The following is a 24,343-nucleotide window of genomic DNA, read 5'->3' on the forward strand; positions in this document are numbered from 1 at the left end:
GGTGCGTAGGCAACATCAAATATGGTGGTGCCTTAGCCAGTCTATGCTGTTTATAAACATGTGTTGTTAAGAGTGTGGCTGCTGTGGGAGAGGGGACGTGTGAGATGGCATTTTTCTTATTTGTCTTCGTGTGATGATAACCAATGGTCATGAGCATCTCATACCGATCAGATGGTTATGGTAAAAATTATACACATAAATAACAATGGAAAATCCAGGATGGAATGTAACAATATTATGAAAAGGAAAGTTGGAACTCATCATAAAGCGGAGATGCTGAGTCACAAATAGGCACAACAAAAAGACTGTCAAAAATAAAGCTTTCAGCCAGTAAGGCCTTCGTCAAAAACACATGACAGAAACACACACACACACACACACACACACACACACACACACGTGCGCGCAACTGCAGTCTCAGGCAACTGAAACTGCACTGCGAGCAGCAGCACCAGAGCATGATGGGTTTAACGAGTGGGTGAGGATAAGGAAAAGGGATAGTAGGGTAGGGGTGGTGGACAATGAAGTGCAGCAGGTTAGACTGAGGGCAGGGGAGCGGGGGGGGGGGGGGGGGGGGGGGGCTTGCATGTAACAGAAAAAGAGGTAAGTAAAAATACTGGGTGTAATGGTGGAATAAGGGCTGTGCAGTGCTGTGCCTGTCTGCAACTCAGCATCTCCACTATATGGTGAGTAACAACTTTCCTTTTCATAATATTGTTACACGCAAATAGCTTGGATTCATGAACGCGCATTATACAGATTGTCATCTTCAACTGAGTGAGCATACTTAGTTGCATCACGGAATAAAAATGTAAAACATTGTTGTAATACAAAGCAGTTAGTAGAGGAGAAAAATCATATTTTAAAAATTTGTTAAGCATTCGTTTGTACTGCATAATGCATTTTAAAATAAATATGATTATTATCATTATTAATTAAACACTCCCACCCTTGTCCTCTTCTGCTTCTCGGCCCAAATTGTACTTACAAATGTTTTCAATGGTACATGTTAATATATAAGGTGATTCAGAAACAAACCACTGATGGAGTCCTAATGCCCTGCGTCACCTCTGCTTTTGTAGAAGCATAAATATTGTGATTGTGTTTGTTACCTGTGTTGTGTTCGATTAGCAGAACTTGTTCCTTCAAGGACGCACCAAAATAGAAATGAGTGTATGGCACTGTTGGACGGGAGGCCCCATCTGGGGAAGTTCAGCCGCCAAGTGCAAGTCTTATTTCAGTTGATGCTACATTGGGCGACTTGCGCACTGGTGATAAGGATGAAATGATGATGAGGACAGCACAACATCAAGTACCCGAGCGGAGAAAATCTCTAACCCAGCTGGGAATTGAACTCGAGCCAACTTGCATGGGAGGCAAGCACGTTACCACCCAGCTAAGCAGATGGACAAGGATGCACCAATTCCAGCAAAATTGAATAAAGTAAAAGCACAACCTTAAAGTAAAAGCACAACCTGTCGAGTGTCAAGTTTGTTATTTGTATGGTGGCTGGACATAATTATTAAAATGTGCAGCTGTATTTATGTGCTGTTTGTTCTCTCAGTACTGTAATGCATATTCATAAGACATGTGGGTGAAATGCGAGTGTTTCAGTAGATGAAAGGCGAAACTAACCTCTTCTTGCCAAGAGTTGATGGTGAATATCTGGGAATGTTTTTCAAAAGCTCCTAATCCTGTACTTATTTCTTAAGATCTTGTCTATTAATGATGAAATCCCCTGTTTGAAAATTGGGAAGCGAGTGCATTAAGCTCACCATTATTTTTATATTTTCTATTTTTTCAAGTTTACTGCATTCTGAGACCTGATTAATAATTTTTTCCAGTGTTATGAGGAAGAATGCTCTCCCTAAAGCTTATAACTCTTCGTGGTATCGTAGAAGCTGACCTCAGTGAGCCAAAAACAATTTCTTCATTACTAATTTCATTATTTAAATGCCACACAACAATACGATTATTCTTCGTCACCCAACTATAGTGTCACAACTGTTGAATCGCTGTCAATGCCAACAGTGAGACAAAGAGCACAATCGCCATGAAGTGCTCCGAATGGTGCCGACATGAATGATCAGTACTTTTCATGTGCCAGTGATAGTCTCTGTTGGCCAAGGAAAAGCCACGCTTCCAATATTGCTTTGTTTGTGTAAGTAGTGCATAAATAGTTTGTTGTTATTGTTTTGAAAATGAATCATTAAAATCAATCATATACATGGAATTTTTTTTAAGAAAATGGGGGCTAATAGTCAGGTTGTGAAGTGCACCATCTGCAGAAAAGAAGATAAATATTCAGGGAATACAACTAATTTAAGAGACCACTTAAAAAGAAAAGCATGGTGAAAAACTAAGGAACCATGGATTAGTAATAAAACTGAAGGGTGAGGGATCAACTTATGAGCTAAATCAAACGCTAGTGGTGCAACCAAAACAAAACCAAGAAGCTCCACAAAAATTATTTAAAAAAAATTACTTTTTACCACGACAAAAGTAAAGAGAGAAATTGATTCTCTTTACACACAAATGATCACTAGCAATATGTTGCCATACAGAAATTCCAACCATCTAGGTTTGAAAAAATTTGTACATGCCTTACACAACAGACATGAGTTGCCAGATAAAACCACACTTAAATGTTCACTGATCCCAAAACTGCATATATGAGGAGATAAAAAATAAATCAGTTAAAACCCTTACCAAATGTAATGTTTTGAGTGTTACAATGGACATGTTGATAAGCGACACAAATAAAGGCATACTGACAGTGACTTGCCACTTTGCAATGGATGAAAAATTCGTTTGATCTATATTAAAATTGAGAAAAATTGCAGGTCATCACAACACAGAATGTATGGCACATGTAAGTAAATCCTTTTAAAATTTTTCTGTCTTTAACTTGTCAATACCATGCTGAGATTCAGTTCACTCTTGCGATTGCTACATGTTGGTACAAGTCAAGTCGGCATAGCTTGTGAAGTTTTTTCTTGGCAGCTTCACCCCCCCCCCCCCCCCCCCCCCCAAAACCCACTCCCACCCCTCTTGTCGATAGAAGACGTCGTGCCATTTGTGTTCTGTTTATGTATACTTATACTGTCAACCTTAAAAATGATTGAATAATTGTGTTTCAACAGGATAAATTTATTTTCTTATGCATAAGCAACACATCTGAATGTGGAAGTCTCTGAATGTACCTTCCCAAAAATTGTTGCTGCCACTCACCATTTACAACGGACCGCCCAACGTTTTACACTTGGAGAGGTGTATTTCAAGTTTGTACAATAACAGAGTAACAAGTGAGAAATGAATGTGAACCCCAACGCCATCTGAACCAACAGCATCGCAAAATCAGTTGGTCATGGCGTTACCATAAATGTGTTGCTGTCTTCCGAGTACATAAACAACATGCATTGGTGTGTAGTTTACACGGAAGTGCTTCCATTGTGTTAGTGAATCTGGACAGAATTAAAACTTATGGTACTTATAAAATGGTGTCAATATTAAAGAATATCTTTTGCCAAAAAAGGCTAACCATAGCAAGTTGTAAATATAGGCCATATTAACTGAACTGAAACTTTCAATGGTAATGGAAAACTCTCAGCTATTGTGTAATTCAAGGTGTTTTTATGAACTTGCAGGTCCACAACTTGACTTTTTAGCAATAAATAAAAAATAGATACTTTTCAATGCAACTTATGATGGAGCTACAACCATTTATTTCTATTTTTAGTTGTTGTAATGCAACTACAGTAAAGGCAACAAAATGCTATCTATCAGGAGCTGTCAAGTGCGAACTGTGAGTGGCCTGGGTATATTAATCCAGGATGGACTGTAACAATATTATGAAAAGGAAACTTGCTACTCACTATATAGCAGAGATGCTGAGTTGCAGACTGTCAAAATATAAGCTTTTGGTCAACAAGGCCTTTGTCGAAAATCAGTGGAGTGATGGCCCTATTATATTGTATTCAGTGTCAACTAAACTGAAAAACACCCCTGGTCTCTTTACCACACTTTCACTACACATTCTTACTCCTGTGTGCAGTTTATACCCTATCTGCTGAAATTCATCAGCAAGCATGCACACCTAACGTAGCAGCATTGCATGGCAGATTTTCCCCTCTCGCATACCTATTCCTCGTGGTGACCCCCCCCCCCCTCCTCCTCCTCCTCCTCCTCCTCCAACTTCTTCTTCCTACATTCCCCATGCTTCTAAGACGTTGAAGATCAACTTAGCATCGACAAGTAATATACTGGCTCAAGTAATTTTTCACATAATAAGACCTTGAAAAAATAATTTGTTGAGAATATTATGCAAAATTTCAGACATACTGGAAGTTAATTTTAATATTACAATTTTTTTTCATATCAGCAATTATATCTTACTAGAATACAATATTTGTGATAAGACAGTAGTAGTGGTTACAGACAACACTGCAGTTATGAAAATAACTTCCGAAATCTTAAGGATTCAACATTCATCCTGTTTTGCCCACAGCATCAACTTTGTTTCAAAGTGGAATCATTTTCCGAAATGTTATTGAAAACAAAAGCTATTGTGACTTTCTTTCATAATGCTACACTAGCCATTGACAAACTGCACAATGCTAAAAAAAGAGCAAAACTGATACAAGAGATGCCAAGCCAATGGAATAGCTCTCACTACATGTTCAAAAGAATTTTGGAAGTACAAAGTGAGTTTGCAATTGCAATCACTGAAAGTGCAAAACACTACCTTCCCTCACAACACAAAATTACTTAGCTATAAGAGATATAACAGGTCTCATGAACCATTTGAACTAACAGCAACAACAATATGTTACTGTGTAACGTTCTCCTCAGATCGTTAACACTTAACTTAAATTTTGTTTGCCTGGGATTCATTGATGACTGAAAACAAAAGTTTCGAGCTTCACAAAATTTATTGACAACCGAACTACACACTCTACACGTAAACAAAACACTGACTGACTGACCACCTTGCAGCATCGTTGTGTCGCTTTAGACAGAATTTTAACAATAAATTTCAAAATAACCCGTTATTAATTTTGTACAATTTTGATGTTACAATTAAAACTTCCAAAATGTAAAGAAACTGATGTTACAGCCAAATAAGGTATAAAATACAATATCAAATGACATAATTTTTTGTAGTAATATCTGTAGTTTTCCATAAGAAAATCAATCTGAACTTTAATTATAGTAATGTCTCTTGTATTATTTCAATTATGTATTTAATTACAGTTTGGATTTGGTTACTAACATTCAATGGCAGTACAGAACTCGTGCTTTATCCGATTACATACATAAAATGAACAAATAAGGCCTCAAATCCTGGAAATCGAAAAGTTGTGCGATATAAACAATTGGAGGGTTAATTAAAAATGTGATTACAAAGAATATTAATTACTGAGGACATAAAAATAGATAACAAATGAAAATACATCGCTTGTTAATAACTTTTAAGCTGTTTCTCAAGATAATGAGGTTTTCTGTGTTAACTCATTAACCAAGTGCAATTACGATAATTAGAGGTATTAGTTATTTATGCCAACATTTTCACAGCCTCTTAACATTTGTTGCTATATATTTATTACTTCAATTTCTCAATTAGATATTTGATTTAGCATTTGAAAATAATTTTGTTAATGACAATCTATTGACAATTATGACAATATGTGACCTTCCAGAATATCCTATATGTTTTCACAAAAATATTCCGTGTTTTAACAAATTGGATAGGTCAGTACCTATAAAGATACACATACAAGGACTTAGGAAGCACAGTATCATCCGATAACTACCCAGATGCATATAAAAAAGGTGGTATCAGTCACTTCATTAAAATCTTGGGGAAAACAGTATCATTATAACTGCTTCCTTAGTTATACCTCTTATACAAGGTATTCCTGCAAAGTTATCAGACTTGGAAAGCACCTTAACAACTAATGAAGAATGAAGTGTTCTTGATTCCTTGATTAAATCAATAAATGACAGACTGAAACCATTTAACACACAGACTGTTAATATGCTTGCAACATTATTAGATCCTAGGTTTAAATAACTTGGTTTCAGGAAATTTCAAGAGACAGACAATGCTGCACAGTTACTTCAGAACGAGTATGCTGTTATCATCACATCAACACCAAGAATAATACCTGAAACAGATGCATCCATGAGCGTGCTAATATGTTGACCGATACGCCTACCAGTTTGAAATCGGATCATCTACTTTTTCTGTCTAATCAGCAATAGTGTAACACTGATGTCGTTGCAATAGTCAGTGATTCCACAATTGACCTATGTCAACATTTTGAAAAGTCTGTAATAGAGAAGCACACTTGTCTATTAGTTATTGGGTAAAATGTAATAGTATGTTGCATGTAATTGCCACTAAATATTTGTGCTGTTCAGTGACTTCAGTTCCTGCAGAGACGGTTTTCTCCAAGGCAGCAAAAATAATTAATGAAAAACTCAGGAGACTAAAGGAGAAGAATTCAAATGCTTCACTTTTTATAAAACAAAGTTTGCATATCCTGTAGTGTCGTATTTTAAACAACAGACTAAAACAACGAATTTAAATACCTTACTTTTTATAAAACAACATTCTCATATCTTGCATTGTCTTCAAACAATAAAAAATTTCTTAGGAAGCTATTTTTACATCTGAAATACTTGCACAGAACAATTGAAAGTTAATCAACATGCTGAAGTTTTTAAAAACAGTATCGATAATATTATATGTATCAGATATTGATGTTTAAGTAACACTACTTTATCTTTCCCCACCCTTACCCTGCAATCCCTCCCCTTCCCCACCCCAGCCTCCTCCTTACCCCAACCCAGTTGCCCCTCTCATCATATGCTGCTGTTTGTAGTCTGGCTTCAGCTGCAAGAGACTATAGTCTTGTATGTGTGAGTTGTGTTTGTGTTAGAGAGAGGGGGGGGGGGGGGGGTCGTGACAAAGGCCTTGTTGGCCGAAAGATTATTTTGTGACAGTATTTTTGTTGTGCCTACCTGCGACTCTCAGCATCTCTACTATATGGTGAGTAGCAACTATTCTTTTCATAATATTGTTACATTCCATCGCGGATTTTCCATTGTTTGATATACAGAAGTCAATTACATTCACTCATTCATAAAGACAGCAGGCGAAAGGTTGCAGAAATTTTGAGGCTAACAGGACCTGAAAATAGGTGCAAATGTTACCACCATAAAATTTCTGTCCCTTGATGTTGTGTGTCAATAAGTAAAAGTATAGCATTACTCTTGTATTTAATGATGTTAAATAACATATCTGCTAAACTCTTGTTTTATTTATTTATGTAGCGAACACATTTGCCAGACCTTGTATTTGTGCATCTTCTGTCTGAGGCATTCATTTGGCTATTGGTGGTGTTAGGACACAGCAGCCAATTTTACGTCATCAGAGGAAGTGCAGCAGAGAGACATCTTCGTCAACTGGAGCTTCAAGGAATATGCCAGATAGAAGATTCCATGAAACCCAAAGTTAACAATGATGAAGAAAATAATATCAATCTTGGATGTATAATTAGGCAGTCTTTTATCTGAAGTCTCTGGATAAACCCTTTATGATAGCATCTTATGAGACATCAAATGTTTTGTAACGAAGTTCAACAATAAAGTAATTTGTCAACGAGAACTTCAAGTCTACTGTAGAGTGGGTAGCCAATTGTTTTGGGGTGTACTACAGTTCAAGAACTATATGGGAGTACTGCGTGATCAGCACGGCCAAAGTAAAATGCAGTAACCCCACAATGACAATACAAAACGAAGTTTTCACTGTCAACTGCTATTTCCTGATCTCAAAGTACTCAGCTTAGGCTCCTGTCACTGTGTAATTTTGACTTTAAAAATTTGGAACAAGCAATACATTTCACATATCCTGTTACTAAATGTATGATAACATAGTGAGAATAAAACAGGGGCATCCCTGTGATTTCTCTGACAAGGAAGTAATGTCAGATTACACTAACTCTCACTTTTTCAATAGCTGAAATTGTCCTTCCATAGAGGTTAACAGGTGGTACACTCACATTCCGTATCTGCGTTTCCAAGTAGCGTCTATTGGCAAATAATAATTCTTTTGCTAGGTTATAACTGCCACTGCTATCAGGCTCAGTCTCTTCCAAAAGAGCCACAAGGATGTAGTGAAGACATTCTTTTGAGAAACTTCCTTCATTTATCATGCAAGTTACAAGCTTCTGACTGATCTTCAGCAGCAATCTGTGTAACTGCTTTGAAGCTCCATCACCATTAATGCTGAATATGATAAAAATTGTGGAATTAAAATCAAAAATGCCACTTTATCATCATAATTCAAACAATATATAAACACATGAACATCCAGCAAAATCTAATAAGAAGGTGAGGGGAATGCCACGTGCACCTAGTACCATTACAGGATTATTTCATCATTGTTCATATTGAATGAGGTTTGTTCAAAACGAAATTGAACTTTTGCTACACCACCACCTTTATTGATTGTTATACAACATTTTAAGCACTGCCTCCTCCCCCCCCCCCCCTTCCAAATAGTCCCACCTACTGGCAATATACTATTCCCATCGCTTCTTCCACTTTTGGAAATCCTCCTGGAATGCAATTTCTAGGATGGTGCATAGGGCTCTTGTCACATCGTCCTGAATCTCATCCATGGTTTGGAAACAACAATCTTTCAACATTGTTTTCAGTTTGGGGAACAGGAAAAAGTCTGCTGGACTAGGTCTGGAGAACACGGGAATGTGATGTTTTACTTTACAGCTATGGACAAGGAGTGGCACTTGACCCAGCGCATTGTCATGATGCAACTTCCAAATCTGCAGAAAGCATCCCAGTGCACTAGGATTCGCTGGTGGACTGCCTCGTTTACCATCTGACCATGTGTACAAATTCCTGATGGACAATGCCTTGGTAACAAAAAACATGAGCATGGTCTTGGACCGACTCATCTGCACATATTTTTGGACAAGGGGCCCTTTATCCACTCACTGCGATGAGTGCACCTTCATTTCAGAAAACAATTGAAATATCTCTGCGAAAGTTTTCCCAAGTTTGTAGCAAAACCTACACGCGCATATGCACACCCAGCAAACAGTTTAAACCTGCTGCTAAATGTCATCAGTAGCCACAGTACACTCTCCTACTGGTTGGTGCAGTATTTCAAAAGTTCGGTTTCTTTTTGGACACACCTCATACACTTGTTTTTGTATGTATGAAGATATACTTACTTTGCCAAACTGAAACATTTCTGCAACATCCACTTGCAGAATGAGTTCTTTTGTACTGATGAAAGACATGAAATATATGTTGTTTCCATACTATACAAAATTTCTAGGATATGGAATGCATGTTCAAATTCAGGTGCTTCGCTGTGATGTAGAATGTCCAATTGTTCGCCAAGAAATGACAGCACAGCCTAAAGAAAAATAAACACTTTTAAAACCAAAAGTGCAACTTAACAAGTGTAGATCCATTTAAAAAATGATGCTGGCTGGAAATAATTTTATAAAAAGAATGTTAAAAGTTCTTAATTTTTATCAACAATGTGCATAGTTTCCCAAATAACTTCTGTAAGTTGTCAACTGTACACTCTTCAGAATTTAAGTGTTGCATCTAGCATCAACATAAATTTGGGGAAGAATAAGTCAAACATTTTTAGTTAAAAAATTATAATGTAGTGTTAATAAAGTTAATGTATAAATACGATCCAAAAACTTTTTCCATTATTTCTCAAATGACTGTTCACTCAAAGATCTGTACCATATAATATAAAATTCTATTATGTTCATTTCATCTAGAGATCACTGTTTATCTGTGATTCTCTTAAATTCTTTTATTATTATTATCATTTCTTTCCTTTCTCAGACGTTATGTCTGGTTAAAAATGGAAAGTGACGCGGACCTTGATCAAGTGTGACTCCCTTTTAACTGTACGGTATATGTTACATTGTATTTAGGAACTTTCGGGTAATTGAACATGTATCAATAATTACAGATTTCTGTAGTTGTATATATACATTTGCATGTAGCTGTATTGCATTGATGTACTGGTGGATATTTTGTGGGATGACTCCTGTAGTTGATAGTATAATTGGTATAATGTCAACTTTATCCTGATGCCACATGTCCTTGACTTTCTCAGCCAGTTGGGTGTATTTTTCAATTTTTTCTCCTGTTTTCTTCTGTATATTTGTTGTATTGGGTATGGATATTTTGATTAGTTGTGTTAATTTCTTCTTTTTATTGGTGAGTATGATGTCAGGTTTGTTATGTGGTGTTGTTTTATCTGTTATAGTGGTACTGTTCCAGTATAATTTGTATTCATCATTCTCCAATACATTTTGTTGTGCATACTTGTATGTGGGAACGTGTTGTTTTATTAGTTTATGTTGTATGGCAAGTTGTTGATGTATTATTTTTGCTACATTGTCATGTCTTCTGGTGTATTCTGTATTAGCTAGTATTGTACATCCGCTTGTGATGTGATCTACTGTTTCTATTTGTTGTTTGCAAAGTCTGCATTTATCTGTTGTCGTATTGGGATCTATAATAATATGCTTGCTGTAATATCTGGTGCTTATTGTTTGATCCTGTATTGCAATCATGAATCCTTCCATCTCACTGTATATATTGCCTTTTCTTAGCAATGTGTTGGATGCGTCTTGGTCGATGTGTGGCTGTGTTAGATGATACGGGTGCTTGCCATGTAGTGTTTTCTTTTTCCAATTTACTTTCTTCGTATCTGTTGATGTTATGTGATCTAAAGGGTTGTAGAAGTGGTTATGAAACTGCAGTGGTGTAGCCGATGTATTTATATGAGTGATTGCTTTGCATATTTTGCTAGTTTCTGCTCATTCTATAAAGAATTTTCTTAAATTGTCTACCTGTCCATAATTTAGGTTTTTTATGTCGATAAATCCTTTTCCTCCTTCCTTTCTGCTTAATGTGAATCTTTCTGTTGCTGAATGTATGTGATGTATTCTATATTTGTGGCATTGTGATCGTATAAGTGTACTGAGTGCTTCAGTTTTGTGTTACTCCATTTCACTGCTCTAAATGAATAGGTCAATATTGGTATAGCATAAGTATTTGTAGCTTTTGTCTTGTTTCTTGCTGTCAATTCTGTTTTCAGTATTTTTGTTAGTCTTTGTATATTTTTTCTTTTAGTTCTTCTTTAATATTTGTATTATCTATTCCTATTTTTTGCCTGTATCCTAGATATTTATAGGCATCTGTTTTTTCCATCACTTCTATGCAGTCGCTGTGGTTATCCAATAAGTAATCTTCTTGTTTAGTGTGTTTTCCCTTGACTACGCTATTTTTCTTACATCTGTCTGTTCCGAAATCCATATTTATATCATTGCTGAATACTTCTGTTAGCTTTAGTAATTGGTTGAGTTGATTTGTTGCTGCCAGTAGTTTTAGATCATCCATGTATAGCAAATGTGTGATTTTGTGTTGGTATGTTCCAGTAATATTGTATCCATGATTTGTATTATTTAGCATGTTGGATAGTGGGTTCAGAGCAAGGCAGAACCAGAAAGGACTTAGTGAGTCTCCTTGGTATATTCCACGCATAATCTGTATTGGCTGTGATGTGATATTTGAATTTGTTTGGATGTTAAGTGTGGTTTTCCCATTTTTCATTACTATGTTTAGGAACTGTATCAATTTAGGATCTACTTTATATATCTTTAGTAACCATGAGTGGGGTACACTATCAAAAGCTTTTTGGTAATCAACGTATGCATAGTGTAGCGACCTTTGTTTAGTTTTACCTTGATACATCACCTCTGCATCTATTATCAGTTGCTCTTTACATCCTCGTGCTCCTTTGCAGCAGCCTTTTTGTTCTTCATTTATAATTTTGTTCTGTGTTGTATGTGTCATTAATTTCTGTGTAATGACTGAAGTTAATATTTTGTATATTGTTGGTAGGCATGTTATGGGGTGATATTTTGCTGGGTTTGCTCTGTCTGCTTGATCTTTAGGTTTCAGATAAATTATTCCTTGTGTAAGTATCAGGGACTGTGTATGGGTCTGCAATGTAACTGTTAAATAATTTATATATAAAATCAAAGATGAGGTGACTTACCGAACGAAAGCGCTGGCAGGTCGATAGACACACAAACAAACACAAACATACACACAAAATTCAAGCTTTCGCAACAAACTGTTGCCTCATCAGGAAAGAGGGAAGGAGAGGGGAAGACGAAAGGAAGTGGGTTTTAAGGGAGAGGGTAAGGAGTCATTCCAATCCCGGGAGCGGAAAGACTTACCTTAGGGGGAAAAAAGGACAGGTATACACTCGCACCCACGCACATATCCATCCACACATACAGACACAAGCAGACATATTTTTCATTCCAGATCCCCAGTTACTTTCCGGTTCACCTTTATCTCTCCCCATATATTTTTATTTTCATTTTCATTTCACCTCATGTTACACTTTCCACCTTCTAATACCATGTCACCCTCACAACACCCCCACAACGACCCCATTAAGTTTTATTTACATTCCCTCCGCAAACAAAAAAAGTCTTTAAATATGTCTGCTTGTGTCTGTATGTGTGGATGGATATGTGCGTGGGTGCGAGTGTATACCTGTCCTTTTTTCCCCCTAAGGTAAGTCTTTCCGCTCCCGGGATTGGAATGACTCCTTACCCTCTCCCTTAAAACCCACTTCCTTTCGTCTTCCCTCTCCTTCCCTCTTTCCTGATGAGGCAACAGTTTGTTGCGAAAGCTTGAATTTTGTGTGTATGTTTGTGTTTGTTTGTGTGTCTATCGACCTGCCAGCGCTTTCGTTCGGTAAGTCACCTCATCTTTGATTTTATATATAATTTTTCCCACGTGGAATGTTTCCTTCTATTATATTGTTAAATAATTTAGTTAGATGTGAAAGTGTTGAGGTGAACTTCCTTAGCCAGAAATTTGCTATTTTATCTTTTCCAGGGGCTTTCCAATTGTGCGTAGAATTAATTTCTCACGTGACTTCATGTTGCAAAATAATTACTTCAGGCATTTGTAGTATCATCTTGTATGGGTCTGTTTCTGGGTCTGTTTCTGCTTGTATCCACCGTGAATTTCTGTTATGTTGTACTGGGTTTGACCATATGTTGCTCCAGAAATGTTATTATTATTATTATTATTTTGTTGCCATATCCAGTTTTCTCAGTACTAATATTATAGGATAGTTTAAGAATTCAAGAACAGATTACAGAATAGTTTAAGGTTAGAAGGGAATTCGGTGCAGGAAACTATTTTGGAAGAAACACCGAAAACAACTTGGGATCCAATGGTCGTCACTCTGCCCATTAACACAGAACATTAACGTCCCTGGGGGATACATGACTTTGCCCGGGTCCCATGGATCTGATATTAACTTAACTTGATCAAGTGCAGACCAGTACTTCCCGTTAAATTTTGTTTGAAAGTCTCACCATTTCACTAGGTAACACAACATTAGGTGACGATACACGTTTTTGGATAAGCTTGAATTCTTTCCACATGTCATCTATAACCTTGCTAGTATCATTAAGTTTGGAAGAAGCAATAGTCGAAATGTTTCCAGAGGTTATAATCCCAGTAACTTTTCAATCTATAATTTGTTCAAAAGGTTCCTCCAGACTACTTATATTTACTGTATCAGAGTTAGCTATTCTCTCTTGGAAACTCCTTTCTACATTTACTACTTGTGTATTAACGCCTGCAATTTGCGATTGTATTTACTCATCCTGCTTGTCAACAGTTTCTTTCAAAGTATGCAATCTCTACTTTACAGCATCAAATGTAACATTACATACATTTTGAAATGGTCCTAACTTCTCACGAAGTTCAGATTCTACATTATTACATTTATCTTCAGTATCAAATTCCAACTTCTTTGTCAAATCCTGAAGTTGATCATTCTGTCTTTGATTAAAGTAAGTGAACAGTTGAGTTACGTGACTGCTTAAAGAGCTAGTTACTTCACCTTTCAAATCTGTCTTGACATTTTCTACTCTAGCAGTTAAAGCGTCGAATTCTGTCTTCAAATTTCCCATACCTTCACATAAATTACTAAAGTCTTTACTTTGTGAATCTACTTTAGCACTTAACAATCCTAAAGTCTCATTCTGAACATCCAATTTATTATTTAATTGAGTATTCACTGAATCTAACTTAAGACTTTGAGCATTCAAAGCTGCATTTAGTTCCTTTCTTAAAGCCGCTGAATCTGCACTTTGGGCTTTGATTACATTTACTAATTCAGGTCGGTCTGGCACTTCCTTACTCACTTTCATAGTCATGGCTGATTCTGAAGTTTCCTCAGTTCTCTGTGTATTATACATATTCCTATTAGTTTTAGATCTAGTAATCATTTAACGAATTAACTCTAAGTATAATCACTACACTGTAGCAGCACCACCATTTTAACATAGGAAAAAGTTAGATTTGGTGCAATATTTCTGAGAGCACAAGTTACAGCCAAGCGCGGGCCTTTTGACAGTAAGTTACGCTTACCAGCGGTTGCGAAGTAGAATGGAGGCCAAAGGGCCGTGGAACGCTGAAAAGAGAAAACTCAGTGGTTTGCATGGCGCAAGTTACAGGCAGAAGTGGCCCACTGGCCCAACCTAGGTGTTATGAGTACACGACTCGGAGCGGAGCGTTAGCAAAACAGAGGCGCACAGCCATGCATAAATAGGCGCCGGTTTTCTAACAAGGGGATTCTTGTGTGGCAGCTCTCCTGGACAGTGGGCCGTGTCACACCACCAGCTACACCCAACAGCAGATGGGGCACCAGCATTCCAGTCCACAGCGGGTCGCTCATTTGACCCTCTGAGGCCAAAGCGGGGTCCGTAGCCAGCCAGCGGCAGGTCACGCGACGTCTTGCCACCACGGGCAGTTTTGTTGGCTCCCAACACATGCCGGAGGCATCCCGAGGCAATGGCCGCAGATTTGGCTGTCAGATCGCAGGTGCTTGTTGTCGCCGCGATCTTAACCACAACGGCGAAGAAGCACACAGTTGGCCACCCTGCGGCTCCAGCGAGCGGCGTTGAGGCAACGGGGATGAAGGCCATCAAGTCAGCTGCTGGTGCATCCCGATGTCGTCAAAACACCGTGGCTGTACACGGCTGGCACGCCGCAGTACATTGCATGGGTCACTGAGGTATTCCTTCCGCGCCAAGCCGTTTTGCAGCCAGCGAAGTTGCATCCTAAGCATCATGGGACCCTGTGACGCAGACAGTGGGGAACGCGGCATTGTAGCTGGGAATAATAAAATACTTGAAGATCACAGCAGCGTTTTAATATGGCGCATCCTGACAGTTTCCATCCACGTCCAACATTCCTCCACCACACGCCAACATCTACATTTGGCAGTGACGCCCACAACACCAATAAAAGTCACTCTACTGTTTGTATCCCTTCTTGCTAAGGTACTAAAGTTCTATTTTGCGCCTCTGGCATAGAATTCTCACGACGTAGGTAAGCGGATGTAACGGCCAGTCAGCACTGGTGAACAGCAAGCCGGTGGCGTCAGACGTTGGTGTTGGTGTCGGTGTCGGTAGGCAGCTGTGGAAGCAGATCAGCATGAGTGAACTGCAACTGGTGCCGGTGGCACCGGATGTTGTTTCTGCATCAGCGTCACCGCGATATGTGAGAGAGTTGTATACTCCCCCCACCAGATCTTTGTAGTTTAATTATACTCATCATATCTCTTCTTAGACTAATACGTCGCGGTCTTCTTTCTGTTCTTTTAACGTTATCACTTCCTAGCGTCTTCCCTTTTGCTGCATCCACAAATTTTTCCATTTGATTTTTGGACTTAATCCAATTACACAAAACAGTTCTCTTGTCTTGTTATATCTGGTTGCTACGGCAACACATCATATCTTCTTCTTCGATTTCTTCTCAAAATTCCCGTTTTTTCGAGCCCTGTCATGTTCGCCATGCTCCAACAATCTCGTTGCCAAGAATCGATGTGGAGCTGATTTGCCAACTTCACACTTCTTTCACATTAGATGACTTACTTGGCATGCACAGCTGATCTTCCTCTCTGGATAGTCGGACACGTCAATCTCCTAAATCTACTTCTCCGAAGAATAATCTCTCTCTCTCTCTCTCTCTCTCTCTCTCTCTCTCTATCTATCTATCTATCTATCTATCTATCTCTTTACTCATGAAACAATTAGATACTCGCAGAATTCTTTTAGTGTAGTCTTGGTATATTTCAACTTCCACAAAGAACAAATTCACCATTTCTCACATAAACATTCAGAAGTTTGCAAGTCAACCGATTCGTCTCACATTAGACTCCATCACTGGTTTAACAACCACATAATTTATGAACATGTCTTGCTTCTATCAAGCCCAACACATGAATTACTTGAAAGTCTAACCTCATTTCGTCATCTGTCCTTAACAATCATCACAGTCACTAAAAGCACAGAATAATGCATAAACATTCCTTGTTCTTGAAACTTCCTGGCAGATTAAAACTGTGTGCCGGACCGAGACTCGAACTCATGACCTTTGCCTATCGCTGGCAAGTGCTCTACCAACTGAGCTACCCAAGCACGACTCATGCCCCGCCCTCACAGCTTTACTTCTGCCAGTACCTCATCTCCTACCTTCCAAACTTTACAGAAGCTCTCCTCGCAGGAAAGCTTCTGTAAAGTTTGGAAGGTAGGAGATGAGGTACTGGCAGAAGTAAAGCTGTGAGGGCGGGGCGTGAGCTCCTCGCAGAAGAGCTTCTGTAAAGGGGCGTGAGTCGTGCTTGGGTAGCTCAGTTGGTAGAGCACTTGCCCGTGAAAAGCAAAGGTCCTGAGTTCGAGTTTCAGTCTGACACACAGTTTTAATCTGCCAGGAAGTTTCATATCAGTGCACACTCCGCTGTAGTGTGAAAATTTCATTCTATTCCTTGTTCTTCTTTACACATACAATGAAACTCTATGGATCGTACAGCAGGTACTTGATGGCCGCCACGTCCACAATTTGCTCGTGACTGTTTTTAGATCTGCACTCACACAAACGTGCAATGTGCAGTAGGTCGGATTCATCTCTCTCACACTTCTATTTAAAACATTGTGTGTTCAAGACGGAGGAAGACCAAGTGGTTCTAGAATTTATGCAGAAATTCTCGAAGCACTACACTGTATTTTACATGAGGCACAATGAGATTCCAGACATTGTGTGTATGGTTTCAGTTTCAGCATTGTTTAGACACATGAACATGTCCCTTCAAAAATCTCATCCTGTGCCAATTGAAATTAAGATATTTGTGGCTAAAAGAATATCATGAATCTCATGAAGGTATGGTGAATGCATCTATATTACTAAACAGCTAACCAAATTCACTCGTCATGGTTCAAAATGCACAGTCCCAGTAGCAGGTTGCCTTTCTAATGGCATTCAGTGCCAGCAAAAAATTGATTTCCGAATTTCTCTTAATAATTTGATCAAATTTAAAGATTTTAAACTGTCTTAATTTACATATTCAGAGACATAAAGTTTAACATTTAACACAGTAACGCAAGTATTACTGTTAGAAACTATGTAGGTATCTTGAGGCACTACTCTTAAATACCTAGATTAATTAGTACTTGAGAATGAGAGTCCTTAGTCACTTTGCGGCAGTGCCTACCTGCACTGTCCATTAAGCCCTCCGAGTCTGTGTGATCAAAGTCTTGTTGAACAGCTATCAACTGACATCCAGAAATTTTACTAATTTTGTACACTAGATAAATTTTCAAATGAGATGTCCTTCCCCACATTTATCATCACTGTAAACATTGCAATGAGTAGAGCCAGTTTTATGTCAAATGTTACATGCAAGTAGGTACCTCCACTTTACTATATACAACAGTGGCCTTTACAACATTATCACACTATGAAATCACAGTCCTTTTTGAATACAGTATTAATAGAGTACTGAAACAGTGTGCTCATGCTCAAAAGAAGTTCATACAAAATCAAACACTTTACTGAAGTTTAAGTGTTGAGGCACAAGTATGTTACACAGTTGTCACTCGATTGCTCACGCGCTGAATATTTTGGGGTTGGGTGATCTATATCAAAACATGTATATGATTTATATATAAAAACAAAGATGAGGTGACTTACCGAACGAAAGCGCTGGCAGGTCGATAGACACACAAACAAACACAAACATACACACAAAATTCAAACTTTCGCAACAAACTGTTGCCTCATCAGGAAAGAGGGAAGGAGAGGGGGAAGACGAAAGGAAGTGGGTTTTAAGGGAGAGGGTAAGGAGTCATTCCAATCCCGGGAGCGGAAAGACTTACCTTAGGGGGAAAAAAAGGACAGGTATACACTCGCATACACGCGTTTCGGTTCAGTTAGATTTTGCTAACTCAGATGGACTATAGGTTATGATAGTAATCTAGTTTACGAAATATGTGGTGGTTCAGGAAAATACAAAAGATCATGAAACAATGTTATGCACCTGCATTGGGAATAATCCATTTACATGAAACGGCATGTTATTTAGATTTATAATTACTTATGACAATTTTAGATAATTCTAATTAATGGCTTAATTACTTACTGAAGGATGTCACTTGGTCAAAGAAATTTAGAGCAACAAAGCATGATGTTTTAAGTTGGGACCTAGCAAACCACAAAGGCTAAATTTGCAATGGAAAAATCTAAGCATTTAAAACAACTCTAATATACCATTTATTTTTTAGTCCCAGTTGCACATTTTTTTGTTGTCGAAGCCCTCCGTAAGAAATATAATAGGAGAGATGTCAGTAACTAGTGACCTGTTTCACTGCTGACATCATTTTTCAACATTTTTTAGAAGGTGGTGTAACCTAGAACAGTACCTAACCTGAGCACAATAATATCCTCAGCAAATCACAGCTTAGATTTCACAAAAGTTGCTCTACTGAGAATGCCATTTACATATTCATTCACCAGATTTTATAAGCATTAAACAATAAAATGGCTGCCGGCTGGTATTTTCTGTGATCTGCCTAAGGCCTTTGACTCTGTGAATCATGGTATCCTCCTACATAAATTGAAGTTTTTGGGACTGATTGTATAGCCAACTAATGGATAATGTCGTATCTTACCAAAAGAATGCATGAAGTTGTACTTACTAATTCAACCGGTGTAGTCCAGGGCCATTATCCTAACTGGGGAGAAATCACAATGGGGGTTCCCCGCCCTAAGGCTCAATCTTAAAGTCACCATTGTTCCTTATGTATTTAAACAATCTCCCATCTAATACACAACAAACAAAATTAATTCTTTTTGTGGTTGACACTAGTATTGTAATCTTTCCAAACATATATACAGGAACAGAAGCAATGGTAAACAGTGTTCTTAAAAAGTATCATTGACTGGTCTTCTGCAAATGATCTCACCCTCAATTTTAAAAAGACATAATGTATTCAGTTCTGCACATCTAATGGTACTACACCATTGGTAAGTGTAACGCACAAAAAGGAAACAATAAAGCTGTGAGGACGGGTCGTGAGTCGTGGTTGGATATCTCAGATCGTAGAACACTTACCCGTGAAAGGCAAAGGTTGCGAGTTCGAGTCTTGGTCCGGCATACTGTTTTAATCTGCCAGGAAGTTCCAAACAATAATAGGGTATAAACTTCAAAATTCTTAAGTGTTCATATCAACAAGAATTTAAACAGGAAGAAACACATTTTGGAACTCCTTAAACAACTTAGTTCAGCCACATTTGTACTAAGAATTATTGCAAATCTTAGGGAGAGACAAATCAGTAAGTTGACATACTTAGCATATTTTCATGCAAGTAATTCATCTTTAAAAAGTCCTCATTGCTCAAAAATGTGCTGTAAGAAGAATATATGCTGTAAGAAGAATATGTGGTGCTCACCCATGATAATCTTGTACACATCAATTTAAGGAGTTTCACCCTCACAGTATACTTATTCCCTCATGAAGAGTGTTGTAAATAATCCACAGCAGTTCAAAAGGAACAATTATTTACATAATTACAATACTAGAAGGAAAAACGACATTCATTACTCCACATTAAGGTTGTCTTTAGCGCAAGAAGGGGTGCACAGTGTTGCAACTAAAATATTTGACAATTTACCCAGTGATATAAAATTCCTGACAGACAGTAAAGTAAAATTTGAAAGCAAAATGAAAAATTTTCTCCTCAACAATGTTTAATAATTTCTATTACTGTAATGTGCAGAAGATGGTTGGTAGAAATTACTAACTTATATCTGTATTTTTCTTTTACGTCTTAGAAATGTTCAGCATGTAGCCATACCAACAAGTTAATTTGTGATTTGAATGTACAATGACTCATTCCACATCATTGCTATTTATCATTCAGAATGATTATGGGACATGAACAATTAACTAACTAATTTCCTAACAATCTTAGTATGCTTGCATTAATTATCACAATTGGCAGCATAATCCACCAGTATCCCTATGAAGCTTCTAAATGTCTCAGTGGTTTTCTCCCTTGGCTTACCATGGCACTTTTTTTAGCTCTGCTCTATATCGCAATCCTTCAAAAGCTCCTGCCTACTATCTCTCAGATGGAATCAGGAGAGGTGACAGAACTTTTTGTAACGGTCACAATGTGTGTGTGTGTGTGTGTGTGTGTGTGTGTGTGTGTGTGTTTCCTTAGTCACTTCCTTATGTGTTTACTGTAACAACACTGTGTGTTTCTGATGGTGGCTAAGTGCAATAACATTGTGGCTGAGAAATAAATAAAAATAATTTGTTTTTGGTGGGACTTGTGTTCCGTGTATTAGTTTTACTTTATACCTGGCACAGAACTGGAGTAATGTTTCAAGCATAGACAGTGCTCTCTTTACACATACACTCTTGATGACAGAGGCATTTCTTCAAGCCCATAATATGCCTCCAAAACACACAAATCTATGGATGTCATAATTACTGTATATGAATGGAACATTGACCATGTAACATTATGATCTGCTACCTCATTACAAGTTCTCACACACAGTCTCAATGAATGATAAAATACACAATGGTACGAATTATTAATAAAAAAATTGACACTATTGCTATTTAATTAACAGTCAATACATATCTATCTTTGTTCTGACTTGAAGATCAGCTTCCAGTGGAAATTTTTAATTTCTCTTCTATGTAGGTAGAACATAGGCAGAAATCTGAACAGAATTTAGTGTCGGGAGGACTGACTCAGCATACAGAAAAGTCAAAACAATCTTTGGTGAAATTAAAAGCAGGGGTAGTAACAATAAGAGAACAATGGGAATTCCACTGTTAAATGCAGATGATAGAGCAAATAGGAGGAAAAAGAACACTGGAAGCCTCTATGAAGGGGAGAACTTGTCTGATGACATGAAGTTGGAGTCGAAATGGAAGAGAGAGGAGATCCAGTGTTAGAATCAGAATTTAAACGAGCTTTTGAAGACTTAGAATCAAATAAGGCAGAAGGGATATATAACATCCCATCAGAATTTCATCACTGGAAGAACTGGTAACTAAATGACTATTCAAGGTGGTATGTGGACTGCATGAAACTGGTGACAAAACATCTTACTTCCAAAAAAGTATTATCCACGCAATTCAGAAGACAGCAAAAGAAAATTGACGGTGCGTTTCATGATGAACAGTTTGACTTTTAAAAAGGTAAGGGCACCAGAGAGGCACTGCATAATGGAAGCAAGACTGCAGCAAAACCAGAAACCATTCATAGGATTTGTCAATCTGCAAAAAGCATTTGACAATGTAAGACGGCGCAAGATGTTCAAAATTCTGAGAAAAATAGAACTAAGACAGAGGGAAAGATGGTTCTGGGAAAAATAGGAGTAAGATATAGGGAAAGATGGACGATATATCATATGTACAAGAACCAAGAAAGAGCAATATGATTGGAAGACCAAGAACAAAGTGCTTGGATTAAAAAGGGTGTATGAATGGGATGTAATCGTTCGCCTTTACTTTTCAATCTATAGATCAAAGAAGCAACGTTAGAAATGAAAGAAACATTCAAGAGCAGGATGAGAATTGAGGCTGAAAGGCTATCTATATTAAGATTCACTGATGACATTTCTATCCTCAGTGAAGGTGAAAAACAATTACAGGATCTGCTGAACGGAAGGAACCGTCTAATGATTACAGTATATGGACTGACAGTAAACCAGAAAAAGACGGAAGTCAAGAGAAGTAGCAGAAATGAGAACAGCAAGAAACTTAACATCAAAATTGGTGAACACAAAATTGACAAAGTTAAAGAAGTCTACCACCTCAGAAGTCAAGTAACCCATGAGGGACGAAGCAAGGAGAACATAAAAAGCAAACTAGTACACGTATGGATAACATATAGATGACATAGTAATAAGCGTCCCTGGCATAGACAAACAATTGAAAGAGTTGAAAACAAACAAGTCACTAGGACCAGATGGAATCCCAGATTGGTTTTTCGAAGAGCATTCTACGACACTGGCCCCTTACTTAGCTTGCATTTATCATGAACCTGTAGCCCAGCACAAACTCCCAAGAGACTGGAAAAAAGCGCAAAGGACATCATGTATAACAAGGACAAAAGAATGAATCTGCAAAATTACAGACCAATATCCCTAACACTGGTTTGCTGCAGAATCCTTGAACACAGTCTCAGTTTCAATATAAAAATTTTTCTTGAGACCAAGAAGCTTATATCCACGAATCAGCTTGGCAGAAAGCATCGCTCATGCAAAACTCAGCTTGCCCTTTTCTCACATGATATACTGCGAACTATGGATGAAAGGCATCGGGCAGATTCCACATTTCTAGATTTCCAGAAAGTGTTTGACACTGTGTCCCATTGCAGGCTTTTAAAGAAGGTACAAGCATATGGTGTAAGATCACAGATACGCGATTGCCTCGAAGACTTCTTAAGTTATAGACACCATTATATTGTCCTCAATGGCAAACATTCGTCAGAGACAAGAGAATCATCAGGAATGCCCCAGGGAAGTGAGATATGACTGCTACTATTCTCTATATTCATAAATGATTTGGAGGACAGCGTGGGCAGCAATCTGTGGTTGTTTGCTGACAATACTGCGGAGTATGGTAAGGTGTCAAAGTTGAGTGATTGTAGGAAGATACAAGACAACAGACAAAATTTCTAGTTCTTGATGCAATAATTTACCAACAGCCGTATGTATTGTAGAAATTTATTTTATTTTATGAACTTCTATGTGCTACCAGTTTCGGCATTATATTGATGCCATCTTCAGGCCCTACTCGTCATAGTCGTAAAATCACTATACACGGAAGGAGCCATATAACTGGATCCGTGAATCAATTCATCCTGCAACAGCTCTTGGTGGCCATTTTTTTGTGTTCCTTCTGTAATAAGTGATATTAGTTGTGCTATGGAATCCATTCAGTGTGTTCCATCTTTACCTGACAACATGAGTAATCAAAGTAATGTTACAATACCAGTGAAGTTGATAAAACCCTGCAAAAACAGTGTGGGTGCAGCATCTGATGAAATAGAAAGTAATCTTTTACATGAAGTGTGTAATAACAGAGATGATGATCAAGATTTTGAGTGTCTTCACATCAAGATTAAGATTTATCAGTGGGAAGGGAACTGTTTGATTGATACATGTAGCCTGATTTGTGGGATATCTGAACAATTTAGAGACGAGTGCCAATATAGTAAGAATTTTGTGGAAATGTGCACTTCATGTGTAAGGATAAGAGGAGTTGCTGGTAAGCAAAGCAATTATGTAAAACGTCAAGTTAACGTTTAGTATTGACGACAAGACCTATGAACATGGATGCTTACTGATCCCTAGTCTAGAAGAAAATATACGCTTCGTTAGTCGATTTACAAGACTAATTAATTGCATTTCGTTTGTCATGAGTTTAGTATGTAAGATCATGTAATTTCTAAAGTAATATCTTCTCCATTGACAGAATTTAAACCTCTTTATAGAATCATAAAACTACATAATTGTGTTTTGTTTGTCTGGAATTTAGTATGTAAGATGATGTGATTCCTAGAGTTCCATCTTATCTATAGACTAAGTTAAAATCTATGATACACTATATAATTATGTTCTGTAATAGATTTGTGATTCAGAATTTGATACATATATGCCATAAGACTAAATGAGTAGATACTTTTGCAATTTTGAAATGGGACAATGTTTATAATTTGTGCTGCAAAAATTAGGAATAGTATCTTAGCGTAGGTAAGACACCTTATTGGTCCATTTTTTTTTTTTTTTATTGCATTTAACTCTGTTTATTGAAGTTTCATAAGTGAACAATTTTTAATTTCGCCTGACATAAATCCCACATAACTGACTTTG

The 24,343-nt window shown here is 37.6% G+C and overlaps 1 protein-coding gene across 1 annotated transcript in view; it reads right to left on the reverse strand.

Annotated features, from left to right (window-relative positions):
- LOC124597664 overlaps positions 1–24,343 on the reverse strand; it is a 307,295-nt gene that overhangs the window by 230,057 nt on the left and 52,895 nt on the right. The window contains exons 4-5 of the mRNA XM_047135951.1: positions 9,261–9,448; positions 8,067–8,292 (exon numbers count right to left, since the gene is read on the reverse strand). Of these exons, the coding sequence (XP_046991907.1) occupies positions 8,067–8,292; positions 9,261–9,448 (414 nt within the window). The remainder of the gene's footprint in view (positions 1–8,066; positions 8,293–9,260; positions 9,449–24,343) is intronic.

The sequence above is a fragment of the Schistocerca americana genome, chromosome 1 (assembly GCF_021461395.2).
Source record: "Schistocerca americana isolate TAMUIC-IGC-003095 chromosome 1, iqSchAmer2.1, whole genome shotgun sequence".
In the NCBI taxonomy this organism is placed as follows: domain Eukaryota; kingdom Metazoa; phylum Arthropoda; class Insecta; order Orthoptera; family Acrididae; genus Schistocerca; species Schistocerca americana.